The 16,295-nt window shown below is 44.9% G+C and overlaps 1 protein-coding gene across 1 annotated transcript in view; it reads left to right on the forward strand.

Annotated features, from left to right (window-relative positions):
* LOC311239365 (adenylate cyclase type 1-like) overlaps positions 1–16,295 on the forward strand; it is a gene marked incomplete at both ends in the record, with an annotated part of 247,961 nt that overhangs the window by 194,615 nt on the left and 37,051 nt on the right. Inside the window, 1 exon segment of the mRNA XM_084327672.1 lies at positions 2,005–2,160. Within this exon segment, the coding sequence (XP_084183798.1) occupies positions 2,005–2,160 (156 nt within the window).

Here is a 16,295-nt window from a genome sequence, read left to right on the forward strand (position 1 = left end):
TTGGAGCAGTGTTGGGGTAGATGTAGAGATGAGATTGCTCCGCGACATCACACGCAGCGGAGTCCTGACATATTTTGGTTGTCGGAGACGAGCTCCTGTGCAGTCTGTTTTATTAGGCCTGGAGAGCAGGGGATGTGAAAACAGCCCAGAGGCATCTATCATCTCAGACGCACACTCTTCCACAGATACAGGGACATACACATATACACATATACACACACACACACACACACACACACACACACACACACACACACACACACACACACACACACACACACACACACACACACACACACATGTACGCACATACACACACGCGCGCAAGTACGCACATATACACACGCACGCACAGAGGGTCTCCCACTCCTTCATTACAGCCCGTCTCCAGCAGATGTGCCAGGAGCAGCTGGAGAGGGGATTTCAGTCTTCTCTCTGTTTGTTCATCATGGCGCTGGCTCCTGTCTCTCCTCCCCTCCACCCTTCTGTCCTTTATTCTCTGCTCATCTCCTCTCCTCACTCATCTCCTCCTCCACTCCTCTCAACTCTTATTTCTATTCAACTGTCTCTCAGCTCCTCTCTTCTCCTCTCTCCACTGATTTACTGCAGCTGTATTATTATTATTATTATTATTATTATTATTATTATTATTATTATTATTATTATTATTATTATTATTATTATTATTAATAATAATAATAATGATAATAATGATAATAATGCGAAGGTTGCACCGGTCCTTATGTGAACCTTAACCCTTTCACTACCACACTACAGAAGGTTAACCCGTTCACTACCACACTACAGACGGTTAACCCTTTGGTAGTGTGGTAGTGAAAGGTTAACCCTTGTGAAAGGGTTAACATGTTGCCGTGTGGTAGTGAAAGGGTTAACCTTCTGTATTGTCGCAGTGAAAGGGTTAACTCTTTGGTAGTGTGGCAGTGAAAGGGTTAACATTCTGTATCGTCGCAGTGAAAGGGTTAACCCTTTGGTAGTGTGGTAGTCAAAGGGTTAACATTCTGTATCGTCGCAGTGAAAGGGTTAACCCTTTGGTAGTGTGGTAGTCAAAGGGTTAAAGGCATTGCGGTATAGCGTGTCTTCTTTTGATATGCAAGGGGACTTTGCTAATCCTCTTAAGGAGCTGCCAGTTTAACTTCATCAAAGTGACGGCTCTGAGAGAGAGAAGGTACACCAGCACTAAGCTGTGCTGCGTCGACGGCTTCCAAAATACACTTGTGGATTTTTTCTTACATTTATTTTTGTAGAGTAGGCTACTCACGTTGCCTGGTGGCTTTAATTACCAGTGCTCCAGATACAATTTGAAACCTTTTATATCTATCTTCATAATACATTTATCATTCCATATTGTACATTACATGAACATTTTATCCCAAACCCATGCAACATTTTTCATAATTTACTTAAATAATTTCTTTTACTATTTTGTAAACTAGCTTTTGAGAGCTGAAAAGTTCTGTGTGTGTGTGTGTGTGTGTGTGTGTGTGTGTGTGTGTGTGTGTGTGTGTGTGTGTGTGTGTGTGTGTGTGTGTGTGTGTGTGTGTGTGTGTGTGTGTGTGTGTGTGTGTGTGTGTGTGTGTGTGTGTGTGTGTGTGTGTGTGTGTGTGTGTGTGTGTGTGTGTGTGTGTGTGTGTGTGTGCGCGCGCGTCCATTCGTGTGTAACGAGGTTGAAACGGTATGGTAGCTCCATGGTGTAAAAGAGTGGATGAGATCGTGGTGTTTAACACTTAACACATGGTGCTGGTGAGCGGAGGGTTTGCGGTTTGAGGCGGGAGTCGGGAGAACAGGTGCATAGTGCAAAGTGCCCGCTAGTACCTCGTGAGCACCATTAACACATGCGTGCGTGTGTCTTGTGTAGTGCAAGCACGTGTGTTGTCCGTGGCCTGTGCGTCAGAAGAGGGGTCATTCAAAGGAAATAAATACTCCTAGAGCTGTGTGTGCGGCACCGGGTCTAAATCCTTGCTCTGATTGTTTGTGTGTTGACAGATATTCCCAGGGTTGATTCTCTCGGATATAAAGCCTGCCAAAAAGATGAAGTTCAAAACGGTGTGCTACTTACTGGTGCAGCTCATGCACTGCCGGAAGATGTTCAAGGCTGAGATCCCCTTCTCCAACGTCATGAACTGCGAGGACGGTGACAAGGTATGTGCTATCAGTGTATGTTTCTATGTATGTGTGTTTGTTTGTGTGTGTGTGTGTGTGCGAGTGTCACTATTTTGTGTTTAGTCAAGGAAATGTGATTCTGACAACTACTGTATATATATACGTAATGTATGTGTGTGTGATTTCCTAAGTCTCTCTAAGCCTTTCAGATTCACATTCAGAAACCTTAATATCACTGAAAAGGATTTAGGCTTGCAGCGTCCATAAAATACCCACTATAGAAAACTGACACACATGAAACACAAAAATAGGCTAATGATAAATAAAAGGCTCCTTACAGATAATAAAAGATCATCTATGCAGTCATTTCAGGTTATATTCCCCTCCTCTATGCTGTACTGTCAGGGTTCTATTCCCCTCCTCTATGCTGTAATGTCTGGGTTCTATTACCCTCCTCTATGCTGTACTGTCAGGGTTATATTCCCCTCCTCTATGCTGTACTGTCTGGGTTATATTCCCCTTCCCTATGCTGTACTGTCAAGGTTCTATTCCCCTCCTCTATGCTGTACTGTCAAGGTTCTATTCCCCTCCCCTATGCAGTACTGTCTGGGTTATATTCCCCTCCCCTATGCTGTACTGTCAGGGTTCTATTCCCCTCCTCTATGCAGTACAGTGTCAGGGTTATATTCCCCTCCTCTATGCAGTAGAGTTATTTATAGTGTAGTTGTAATACCAAATGATTATCCCAGCGATCATATTGATGTTTCTCATAGTCGGGATATGAGATTATCCCTCCTATTGTAAACGTGATATGGAGTTTACATGCACCAACCCAAGTATCCGTATATTGGAATATGATTATGCATGTTAATGCACCCATTATTTATCTAATCGGGCCCATTTTATTAAACTAGGTCCACACATGCTATGCTGTGATGCAGGTCAAAGTTCAAAGTGGAAAATCCATCATGGTGGTATTTGGTGTTCCATGACATGTTGTTTGTGACTTAATAGTGTTAAGGCCTTTCAAAGTTTGACATTTTGACCTTTTAATTATTGCACCGCATCGGCCCAATGAGTGTAATTATTGAAATGCCAGAACACAGTGGCAATTTGCATCATCGCTCCCAGTTTCATCAAAACCGGACTGGCGGTGGTGGTGGTGTCTCAGGCCATGGTTACACTGGGGAATGCAGCAACGTTTTTTGTTGCTGAATGATTACGTTTGCTGTCCAAGTTAAAAAGAAACGCCGTTTTGGCAGGAAAGCGCAACGCTGAAAAGGTGTTTTGGTTACTCGCCAAAACTCGCCGACAATGTTGCCATGTAATCTGCGTGAGCCGGATACGGAGCCGTTCTGCCCAATGCCCATGCGCAGTAGAGACCTGCACGGTTATTTCCAGTGTTTACAGCAGAGCTGTCCCAAGTAGCTGCAGCTACCAACGTGTTGTCAAGTTATTGTTACCACGCAAGAGTCGACTGCATGAGCAGCTCAGAGCTCCTCTTTCAACATAACAAGCATTAAACAAAATGGCCCAGTCATCTATTCACTTTTGTTTAATACATGAGGCGTTGTCTAATGTTATCTAGCTACTGATAGCTCCTGATATCAACGTCTGATATCATCAGTTTGGTGCTGGCTGGCTAGCGTCGCTCGTGAGCTAACGTTAGCTATCTAGCTAACGTTACTTTCAGACCCTGTTAGCTGCGGCTACCAACGTGTTGTCAAGTTATTGTTATAAGGAGCCCAGTCCAAGCTACAACAGTCTGCATTCCCTTTTGTTAAACGTTTACATCCATTCATTCTGCTAGCATTAACGTTACCACGCTGCTAGCCACAATGCTATACAGTTATACTGGCATATTCCAATCACGTTAGCACGTAAACTAACGAAATCGGCGATATTTTTGTGAGACTAAACTATCCGCTCTTGGTGGTAAATTGTGTTGATGTTGGTTTTGTTTCATCAACAAATGAGAGGCAGAACACACAGTGAATGTATCCGTTTTGTTTATTGCACTTTTATTGCACTTTCTTTGCTGAAAAATAAATGCTACGTTGGCTAAATGGCTCACGCGAGGCATTTAAAGATGGTGGATTGTTGATTTTTAGCAGGAAGTGTATTGGCACATTCAACTTTTCTGATTGGTTGAAAATGGCCTTCATGTTTGAACTACATCGCCACGTACTGCCACCTACTGCTTTGGCATTGTACTACATGTATATACATCACTGTGCTCAGGAGGCAAAAACTATGTCTAAGTTGCCTGCCATTAAGTAGCGTTCTGAAAAGCGAAACTGAAACTGAAAACTGAAACGAAAACCGGGCCTAGTGTAACCGCAGCCTCAGATTCTGGTATGTGACAAACGAACAAACGAATGAACGGGCTAACAGACGAAGACAGCTGCAGAGTCGTTGTCAGAAAAAGAGTGTCGCATATAGGGGTTCTTCTTCCTCCAAGCGTATACCATTTGGGCTTCCGTAGATTGTGAGGTTTTACCCAAACACACTGTGACATTACAGTGCGGTCCAATTAAAATGTCCCTTCCGTCCAAATTACTGCCAGTGTCAGCATTCTCATCATGTAGAGAGAGTCAGGATGACACAATAAGGAGGGAATGGGAAAAAAATAAAGGGGAGGGGCAGGGGAGAGGGAGGATGTGTGTGTGTGTGTGTGTGTGTGTGTGTGTGTGTGTGTGTGTGTGTGTGTGTGTGTGTGTGTGTGTGTGTGTGTGTGTGTGTGTGTGTGTGTGTGTGTGTGTGTGTGTGTGTGTGTGTGTGTGTGTGTGTGTGTGGGGGGGGGGGGGGTCGGGGGGGGTATCACAGAAACAGAGGACACTCGACACAGAATGGTAGTTTCACATTCAGGTCACACTCCCTTGGGCTGCTTGAAATGACACATGCTTTCAGGGAAGGAGAGAGAGGGAGGGAGAGAGAGAGAGAGAGAGAGAGAGAGAGAGAGAGAGAGAGAGAGAGAGAGAGAGAGAGAGAGAGAGAGAGAGAGAGGAAGCGGGGGTAGTGTAGCATTAGCAGTATATGTAGTGTAGCATTAGCAGGATATGTAGTGTAGCATTAGCAGGATATGTAGTTTAGCATTAGCAGAATATGTAGTGTAGCATTAGCAGAATATATAGTGTAGCAGAATATATAGCATTAGCAGAATATGTAGTGTAGCATTAGCAGAATATATAGTGTAGCAGAATATATAGTGTAGCATTAGCAGAATATGTAGTGTAGCATTAGCAGAATATATAGTGTAGCATTAGCAGAATATGTAGTGTAGCATTAGCAGAATATGTAGTGTAGCATTAGCAGAATATGTAGTGTAGCATTAGCAGAATATATAGTGTAGCATTAGCAGAATATATAGTGTAGCATTAGCAAAATATTTATTGTAGTATTAGCAGGATATGTAGTGTAGCATTAGCAGGCTTGGCTGTTTCTGCGGGGAATCCTAATATGTTCAATCAGATATCTAATTACATAAATCAAATGTATTTGTAAGGCCCGACAACACACGTTAATGTCCCCATGGGCCGGACACGTCTTCTTTAAACAAGTCAAGAAGAAACATCACAATAAATCAAGAACAAAACTAAAAACACCATGAAATCCAAAATAAAATGTAAAATAAATAGATGCAACACTCCCAGACATACGAAGAAGGTAAGTAAAAACTCAATAAAAACCTAGCAATGGGAAAAAAGCACCACAGGCAATGTGGAGGGGAGAAACCTTAAAAGGGCCGTTCAAGGGGGGATCTCCCTTCTTAGATGTCGGTGATAGTAGTGTTATATAATCTATAGCTATCATCTGGATCATCACAGTCAGTCACAGGCTGGTGCTGCTGTATTACTAGAACAAGAGAAGAGAGGAAGAAAGAAAATAAGAAAGAAAGTGTAGCACCTATAAGGGACTGTTAATTCATATGAAATCCGATGATATGAAATGGACCAGTGGGACTACTGGAGCACAGTGGAATGTTGAAATTAAACTTGTTTAGTTTAGTTTAAAAGAAATGCACACCCGAGACGCTAGAGATCGGCAAAGTGGTGCGTCGCGAATCGTCCTCAAGAGGGCTCACATGTGGGCCCTTGGATGTTAAGATGTTTTTTTTTCAAATGTATCCAAGAGTAAAGACCTTAATCCTATCAAAACGGCAGTCAAAGTGTATATTTTCGTTTTTACCGATGTTTTATAAGATTTACCGTAAATAAGAATTTATCTAAAAAATGCTAATTATATCTCTTTTATCGTAAAACCGAGAGGAAATGACTAAATCCAGATTGTTCCAGAGTTTCACTCCTTTAACTGACACAGACATACTTTTAAGTGTGGTTCGAGCTCTAGGCTGTTTGAAATTGAGTGCTCTTCTTAAATTATACCTCACCTCTTGTTCTTTAAACAAAATGTGTAAGTTACTTGGCAGTTGATAACTTCTAGCTTTAAAAACTATCTCTGCTGTTTTAAGGTCAACTAAGTCAAGGAACTTTAATGCCCTTAGATCAAAAAACAGTGTGTTTGTAGGATGGAGATAACTAACATTGTTCACAACCCTTATTGCCTTTTTCTGTAAGATAATAATAGGATTCAGATTCGTTTTGTATGTTTCACCAAGTTGCTATACAGTAAGTTCGATATGGTAATAAAAGAGTACAATAAATTGTGTATAATGATCTAAAATTGTGTCTGGTTTTTCTTAAGATACCTAAGCTACGTGCTGTTTTTTTCTTTATATAGTTAATGTGAGTTTTACAGCTGAGGTTTTGGTCTATCACGAAACCCAAAAAAGTATATTAATTTACTCTTGCAAGATGAACATTATCTATGTGTAGCAGGGTGGATTATCCCTGCTTTATGGGAGTGGATGTACACTGCCACCTGGTAGTGGGAACGCAGCAGATCTGGGTCCGGCTGAGTCCCCGACTGTAGTGCAGGAGTATTAGAATGGAGATTTAGCAGAGGGAGTGGATGGGGCCTAGGATTTATTAACCTAGGGGTGGTGCGCTGGTCCTTCTTGCCCTCCAGGGCGACTCGCAGTAATTCCCCACACACCCACACTTCCCCTAATACTTCCCGCACCCTCCCACACCCAGTGGCAGTAGTGATCGATGATATACTTTCTCCCCGAAAGCAGTACCTTTCCTTGCTGATGAGCAGAGACCTGTCCCAATGATGTATAGGCTGTGGGTAAGAAGGGGTTAAACAATAATGAGCATTACCCGGAAAGGAAGGGGTTAAACAGAATGCACATTAACAGACACGCACACAGTGCTCCCATTTAGCTCTCTTTACTGAAAATTTTATCCTGTCGTTAACACAAGGCACAAGGAACAAAGCTCTTTCCACACTGGTCACCATACAGTAATGGAACCCGTCCCTTTAAGGGTTGAAACACTGGGCACCTAGTGCTCTCACTCTACGGCAACGAATAAAGTTCTTCCCACACTGGTCAATATACAGTAATGGAACCCGTCCCTTTAAGGGTTTAAATACCTGTTCATTCCCCCATAGGTGGGGAGAGAGGCGAGGAAGAGGGAGAGGGGTACTAGAGCTACTCAATGGGATTTTATAAAGGAACACACGTTATCACACCACATTTAACCAAAAGACAGTGGGCCCACGTTGAAAACAAAAGTCCTATCTATAGCCGGCATCCCCCAAAATAATAAATGTCGGGGCGCCCCTAATCACTGCTACCAGTGTCGGTTCAAAGTACTGATTCTCTTCGCCCTTAAAGGGCACGCTCCGCACAAAGAGAATGTCTACCGATAAAGTTCCAGCACTCGGAGCGCTCACTGTAATTGGCTTGGGTGTACTTAACCAAGGGCTGGCCTGCTCTCACCACCGAACGTCCGTGTGGTGAGATGGCCGTCGAGAAGTCCCGTGATAGGCGGAGCTGGGTTGACGTTAGGCAGGTGACTGCTGGAGGTCAACGGCTCGGAGGGGCTGGAGGTGCGTGCAGTGCGGCGACGTCCGTTGAGGGGTCCGCTGCTGGGCTGGAGAGGTGGAGCGACACGCGGGCTAAACTGTGGGGCTAGGCCTAACTGAAGCTAAGCTGTGGGTCGGGACGACCCCCTGTCCTGTCGCTTATACTTTAACTAAAACGCAACGTGTGCAATATCTACAACACTCTTCGGCAGTAGCACGTCTGCTTCTTTGTTCACAATGTCTCTTTAGCATTAACTGGAAGCTAAGCTATCGCATATTCCATTACTAACCCGCCTCGTGACTGGGTTTATATTCCGTGTGCTTAATGTCTGGAGCTCCAGCTCCAAGCAACCTCTTGCTTCTCTGGAAAACGATGAAGAGGCAGTTCCGCCGCAGGTGCCGCGCCCTGAGCCCATCCTTCTTCACCTGTGTCCCCCTGCCCAACGTCGCCACCAGCTCCCCCTGGCGGTACCTGTATCATGTCCCACTATTAAGTGTCAATGTTAGGATATGGAGGATCAAGAGGGGTCAGCAAGTTACACAACGTCATCGCGAGCACAGAGAATGCAAGGAATTAAAGTTAGACACATTGAATTATTGTTAGACATATTCAGGTGTCTACATATGCATATCTCTACTCGAGTGTTACAGTCAGGCATGACGGTGGTGGAGGTGTGAAGAACCCAAGCGCTGACAAGCAGAGGAGGCGGAATGCGAAGGTTGCTCTTTCACAATAACACTTATTTATTGTAAACGACGGAGCATAATACGACAAACACTTGGCAAAGGGGAAAAGAAATGGGAGACCATAGTCTCCAAAGACGAGATAAACATACACACAAAATAACATAGGCAAGAAAGGCGAGACAGCTCAGTCTCTCTGTAAATCTCTACATGAGAATACACTTTGGATAATAATAAGAATATACAAATAGCAAGCACGGCACCGACCGCTGTGTCACAGTTACCCTCCAAATGGGAGCGATAACAAATGCTTAGGAGAAGTACTCATGCCTGTGGACAGCGTAATAACGCGACAGGGAAGTCAGGGCAGACCACACTTAAATACACAGACAATTAGAGACATGAGGGTGATTGGGAATGACACACAGCTGGGTTGGAACAGACTGATCAGAAGACAACACTGGGTAGAAATATAAATACACACACTGAGAACAACACTAGACTAGATCACAATACCAACACAGACAGGGGAGACACTAGGCCAGACAGGGGAACATCACAGACAACACAGACAACAGATGCACATACAGCAGATTAGTGGTGATAACAGAGAACAAATTAATAACAAAACAACAGAGATGCCCCAACTGAATTAGGCCACAAGATGGTAGTAGCGTATTGTTCATGAGTGGAGGAAGTCCATGGAGAGGTGGGGGAAGTCCATGGACAGGTGGGGCAGGACCGGGGGGAACGTTACACTCGAGTATCCGGATGTATTTTTGTATTACCAAACAAAATAAATTTAGACTTACTTATATTTAAGGAGAGTTTGTTATCAAGCCAACATTTCAGCTTCCCCAGTCCACCTGTAATATTTGTTAGCAACTGTTGAAGGTCTGCACCTGAACAATTTTTTTTTGTATCATCTGCAAAAATTACTAATTTAAGTTTATCAGACAATATGACAACCTATAGTGTAATATGAATAATTTCGGGCCTAAAATGGATCCTTGCTGTTTATTATCGATTGAATTTGTTAACTCTTCTGCTACCTGCATGAGAGCCATTGATGTGGATCTGTTAGTTCTGAATCCATACTGGCTATCGATCAATATCTCATTCTTATCAATAAAACTGTCCAGACATGCAACAAAAGGTTTTTCCAGAATTTTTGAAAATTGAGGAAGTAAAGATACAGGTCTATAATTTGTAAATACATTTTTTTCTCCTGCTTTATGTATTGGAATTACTTTGGCTGTTTTCATTTCAGTTGGAAAGGTCGCCATCCTAAAAGATAGATTACATATCAAAGTAATGGGATCTACAATTTCTTTGATTTGTTTTTTAATAAGAGACATGTCTATCCCATTCACGTCTGTAGATGATTTATTCTTGAGATTGTTTACAATATCAATAATTTCCATACTAGATACTAGGGCTGACCCCTATTAGTCGATTAGTAGAATAATCAGTTGAAAGGAGCCGTAGTCGACTGCCAACCTCTTAGTCGAATACAAAAAAATATATATATTTATAAAAAAATATATCTATATATTTTTTTCATTCTTTCCAAAAGAAAAGAGGCCTAGAAGCGTGGCTAACGCTAATGGCATGCATACCAGAGGCTAACTGCCTAAGAAAACAGGCACAGAGGCACTGAAAGAGGATTTCACCCATCTAATGAACATACTAGACTAGACAAATATCAAGATGTATCCATTAGTGGACCAATTGCATGCTTTTGCAGAGGACAAGAAGCCTTCAGTCGACTCATTCAGACATTAAGCACCCCCCACAGCCCAAATGGAATAAAAAAATATATATTATCAAATCAAATCAAATCAGATTTATTTGTAAGGCCCGACAACACACGTTAATGTCCCCATGGGCCGGACACGTCTTCTTTAAACAAGTCAAGAAGAAACATAACAATAAGTCAAGAACAAAACAAGAACACCATAAGGTCCAACAAATTTAAAATAATTGCAAATAAATGAATGAATGCAAGCACTCCCAGACATACCCCACGCGAAGGTAAGGAAAAACTCACTAAAACCTAACAATAGGGAAAAAATGCTCCACAGGCAGTGTGGAGGAGAGAAACCTTAGAAGGGCCATTCAAGGGGGGATCTCCCTTCTTAGATGTCGGTGATAGTAGTGTTGCAGACTAACAGTTGGTAAGCATGCACTCATGGACGCGACCCCGGTCAGACGCCTCTGGTTTTAGCTCTGCAACGATGTACACACTTTTAGCTATTATGTTTGTTTTTTCTACTTTTTTATTTAAAGCAACACTGGCGGGTACGTCATACGACCGTCAGACACTTATGGACCTGAACCCCGGGCTCAAAGAGGAGTTTGGAGACACTTTTTACCTAGAATGGCCAGCAGAAATCAGACGGGAGAATGGCGGCAAGGAAAAGAACAAAGGCTACGGCAGGAGGAGACACAGAGGGAGACGTGGAGGTATCAGACTGAGACTAAAAAGAGCTGCTTACCGCCCAGCAATTCCATCCATCTTTCTGGCGAATGCCCGTTCGTTGGAGGGTAGGATGGATGACCTAAGGGCGAGGGTCCGGTTCCAACGGGAGATGAGAGACATCAACATCATGTGTCTCACGGAGACATGGCTCACGTCGGCGACTCTGGACAAAAGCGTATCTCCCTCGGATGCCTTCACAGTCTTACGTGCAGATCGTACCGCTGCCTCAGGAAAGACCATCGGCGGCGGGGTCTGCCTCCTCACGAACAATTCCTGGGTTAATCCCGAGGGGGTGCATGTTCTCTCAAACTCGTGTTCCCCGGAGATGGAACATCTTTCTATCCTGTGTCGTCCGTTTCACCTCCCGAGGGAGTTCACCGCGGTCATCATGACCGCCGTATATATCCCCCCACACGCGAATACGCGCAAAGCGCTGGGAGAACTACACGATTACCTCAACAGACACCAGATCAAACATCCAGACGCAGCGATGGTAGTGGCCGGCGATTTCAACCAGGCAAACCTGAAGAGAGTGATGCCGTCCTTTTTTCAGCACATCGCTTGCTCCACCAGAGGGAAAAACACACTCGACCACTGTTATTCCCCGTTCAGAGCCGGCTACAAGGCAGTAGCCGCTCCGCCATTAACGGGGTCCACAAGCTCGAGCGACCACGACTCCATCTTGCTATTTCCGGCATATCAACAGAGATCACGTGACGCCGTCGTGTCACGTGAGACAAAGAAGTGGACAGACGAATCAGAGGCCACGCTCCAGGACGTGTTTACAGATACGGATTGGAATATGTTCAAAGGAAGCGCCAGTGACGTCAGCGAGCTAGCAGACACAGTGGTGAGCTACATTACAACAATAGCCGATGGTATTGTCCCCAGAAAAACGGTGCGGATTTTCCCAAACCAGAAACCGTGGGTGGATAGCACTATTAGAGCAGCTCTGAACTCTCGTACCACCGCCTACAACCTGGGTAGAGAGTCAGGAAACATGGAGGAGTATAAGGCTTCAGTCTATACTCTACGCAAGGCAGTTAAACTTGCTAAGAGGACATATGCTGACAAACTGGAGACACAAATGGCACAAAACGACACAAGAGGATTATGGCAGGGACTGAAGACAATAACTGACTATAAAGTCAGCGCCCCCTCAATGGGGAGCGACGACGCCTCCCTCGCGGACAAGCTCAACATCTTCTACGCTCGGTTTGGTGTAGACAGTGGCGCTGCTGGCTCTCCGGCTAGTGACGTCACTGGCGCGCCGGCTGTTGTGGAGGGGGGGGGGCAACCGCGGGGGGGCGGGGACGCTCTCTCGTTGTCGGAACACAGTGTGAGAAGAGCATTTATGCAGGTGAACACCAGGAAGGCTGCTGGCCCAGATGGCATAACAGGACGCATACTCAAGTCCTGTGCCAACCAGCTGGCCCCAGTGTTCACCGCCATATTTAATCAATCCCTGGCGGAGTCAGTGGTCCCTGCCTGCTTCAAGATGTCTACCATCATCCCTGTACCGAAGAAACCCTCCCCAACATGTCCAAATGACTAGGTCATGAAATGTTTAGAGAGGCTGGTCAAGGACCACATTTGTGCCTCCCTCCCCAGTGATATGGACCCTATGCAATTTGCATACAGGACAAACAGGTCCACCGACGACGCGGTCTCCCAGGTACTGCACAGCACCCTCTCGCACCTTGACCGTCGAAAGGGGGGCTATGTGAGACTGTTGTTCATTGACTACAGCTCAGCGTTCAACACCATAGTCCCCACCAGACTGGTGGACAAGCTGATCGAGCTAGGTCTGAGCTCCGCCCTGAGCGCCTGGGTACTGGACTTTCTGAGCGAAAGACCCCAGGCGGTCAGGGTGGGGGGTCAGACCTCCAACACCATCACCCTGAGCATCGGGTCCCCCCAGGGCTGTGTTCTGAGCCCCCTGCTGTACTCACTCTACACACACGATTGTGTGGCCAAGTTCAGCTCCAACTCCATAGTGAAGTTCGCAGACGACACGGTGGTGGTGGGGCTGATCTCGGACAACGACGAGAAGGCCTACCGGGAGGAGGTTGAGGTACTGGAACGCTGGTGCCAGGACAACAGCCTGCTCCTGAACATTGGTAAAACCAAGGAGCTGATCGTGGACTATAGGAGAGGACAGCAGGAGACGCACACACCACTGATGATTAACGGGGCTACCGTGGACAGGGTGAGCAGCTTTAAGTACCTGGGGGTCCACATCTCAGAGGACCTGACATGGTCAACACACATAGACACAGTAGTAAAGAAGGCGAAACAGCGCCTCTACCACCTGAGACAGTTAAGGAAGTTCAGAGTATCGGGGAAGATACTCCAGTCCTTCTACTCAGGAGCTGTAGAGAGCATCCTGACCGGAAACATCACTGCCTGGTATGGAAACAGCACGGCACAGGACAAGAAGGCCCTACAGAGAGTGGTGCGCTCAGCCGAGCGTACCACGGGTATTGCACTACCCCCCCTGCAGGTTCTATACAACAAGAGGTGCAAATCCAGAGCCTGCAGGATAATGAAAGACCCTCACCACCCCAATAACAGCCTGTTTCAGCTGCTGAGGTCAGGCAGACGCCTGCGAACCCCAGCTACTAGGACAGAGCGGCTTAGGCTCAGCTTCTTCCCCCAGGCCATCAGAGCCATGAACAATGAACATTGAGTGCTCAGAACATTGAACTATCCACACACAAGCACACATGAACACACACACGACACGCACGCTGTGCACGCTCACACACGAGCAGCCACTTAACACTTTAACATGAGCGGGCACACACTCATGTCGCACACACGCACACTTATGGCCAAAGGAAAGGACACTTTAAATTAGAATAACAGGAACAGTGTATTGCACTACCAAAGCTAACTAGCATGTCCCATATGCTCTGTAAATAACTATGTACAGATACCGAGATGTCACTCCATGTTACCTGTTACCTGTTTACTGCACAATGTTGTTTTTTCATTTTTTGATTCTATTATATGTTGTACCACTGTATTGCACATCGTTGCGGGCAAGACCACCCGCATTTCATTGTATACCTGTATGCCGTGACAATTAAAACTCTTGACTTGACTTGACTTGACTTGACATGTGTGTAGTGAAACACAGATGAGTGCATGCAATAGCAACTGAACATTTTGAAAAATTTAAGATAGAGCTGATAGCGATAGCAACTGAACATTTTGAAAGATTAAAGATAGAGCTGATAGCGAATCTATTTATATATATATATATTTTGTTGTCGACTAATAGTCGACTAACGGCAAATTTTGGCCAATTATAGTCGACTATGCAAATCCTTAGTCGGGGACAGCCCTACTAGATACATCATACAAAAGGATTTTGGATGGATTCCTATCAATGTATTGTTCTGCAATAGCTCCCCCTTGTGGAGGCTTGATCTCCCTTGCAAGATCTGGGCCAACATTTACAAAAAAAGTATTAAACTCCCCCACTACCTCACAGATAGCATAAAGCCATAGGAGAGACAGAGAAGAGTTGAGTGGAGGTGAGGAAGGAGCAGAGTTTGTGGAGAGAGTGTGAGATACTGAGTTTGTGAGGTGAGAGGTAGTTTGAAGGAGAGGTTAGAGCGAGAGGGTGTTTGTGTTACTGGACCCTGGACTGGCTGAGATACCCCCTTGTGAAACTGACCCTGGACCGGACGACAAACCCTGAGTATTGAACATTCCTTTTTTGTACGAGAGCCTGGAACGTGTCTTGACCCTGGACTGTAATTTGACTACTCTCTTGCCCATCGGACCTGTACTGTTGATCAATAAATATTCTTGTTTATTGAAATTGTGCTTGTGTGGACATTGGAATTGTTTGTTTTGGTCCGTGTCAAGCCTGAACACCACAAGGCTTGTCACAATACATACAGAAAAACAGACATATGTACATACATACATACAGAAAGAAAGAAAGACGTACATGGGGTATGTGTCCTGGTAGTTGTAAACTGCGGCTTCTACTGTTCAGCAGGGAGGGGATCTGGGGGAAATAGCGTGAACCTCTGCACGTGTTACATTCCCCCAGTGAAACTACTCACTGTCAGGTGAAAAGAAGTGGCTGGCGACTCCACATATATCGGAGGAGGCATGTGGTAGTTCTACACCCTCCCCAGGCCGACAGTGGGGCAATGCGTGCAACGACCAGGAAGGGAATTGGCAACGACTAAATTGGGATGGGTGAAAAAATACAGAAAACCCCAAAAATAAATAGAAAAAAAAGAAGAAAAAAAAGAAAGACGCTGGGCCTGGGTGCAGGATATTTTTAATCGTCATGCCGTTGCCATTTTGTGTTGTGTGTGTGAGAAAAAAAGAAAGAAAGAAAGAAAGAAAGAAAGAAAGAAAGAAAGAAAGAAAGAAAGAAAGAAAGAAAGAAAGAAAGAAAGAAAGAAAGAAAGAAAGAAAGAAAGAAAGAAAGAAAGAAAGAAAGAAAGAAAGAAAGAAGGAAGGAAGGAAGGAAGACAAGGGTGTACTCATCCATTCCATGTCCCATCTTTGTGCAGTTTCCCGTCCTCATTAAGAAGCCACTCATTGCAGTGACCCTCGCCCACCCACTGGGCCCCCTGCTGTGACACTGATGGTCTGTGATCTGTAACAAGTCAGCGACTTCATCCTCCTCACACACGCACGCATATGTTACATGTGTACACACTCACAAACACACACGTTCTCATGCAAGTACACTCAACACATGCACACACACACTCACTCACGCGCATGCAGGTCTATTATATATCCTAGCATGCACACATGTGTACACACACATGCACGCACGCACACACACACACACACACACACACACACACACACACACACACACACACACACACACACACACACACACACACACACACACACACACACACACACACACACACACACACACACACACACACACACACACATCCACCCTGCCTTGTTAACTCACTGCACTGCCTCTGCTTTGCTGCCCAGTGAATTATAACAAGTCTCACTTGGGCTGCCCAAGCCATACTGTACATAGACCCAGTGTGGTGTGTTCAATACATTCATGCTC

This window comes from Notolepis coatsorum, assembly GCF_963971535.1.
Source record: "Notolepis coatsorum genome assembly, chromosome: 13".
NCBI classification, from domain to species: Eukaryota; Metazoa; Chordata; class Actinopteri; order Aulopiformes; family Paralepididae; genus Notolepis; species Notolepis coatsorum.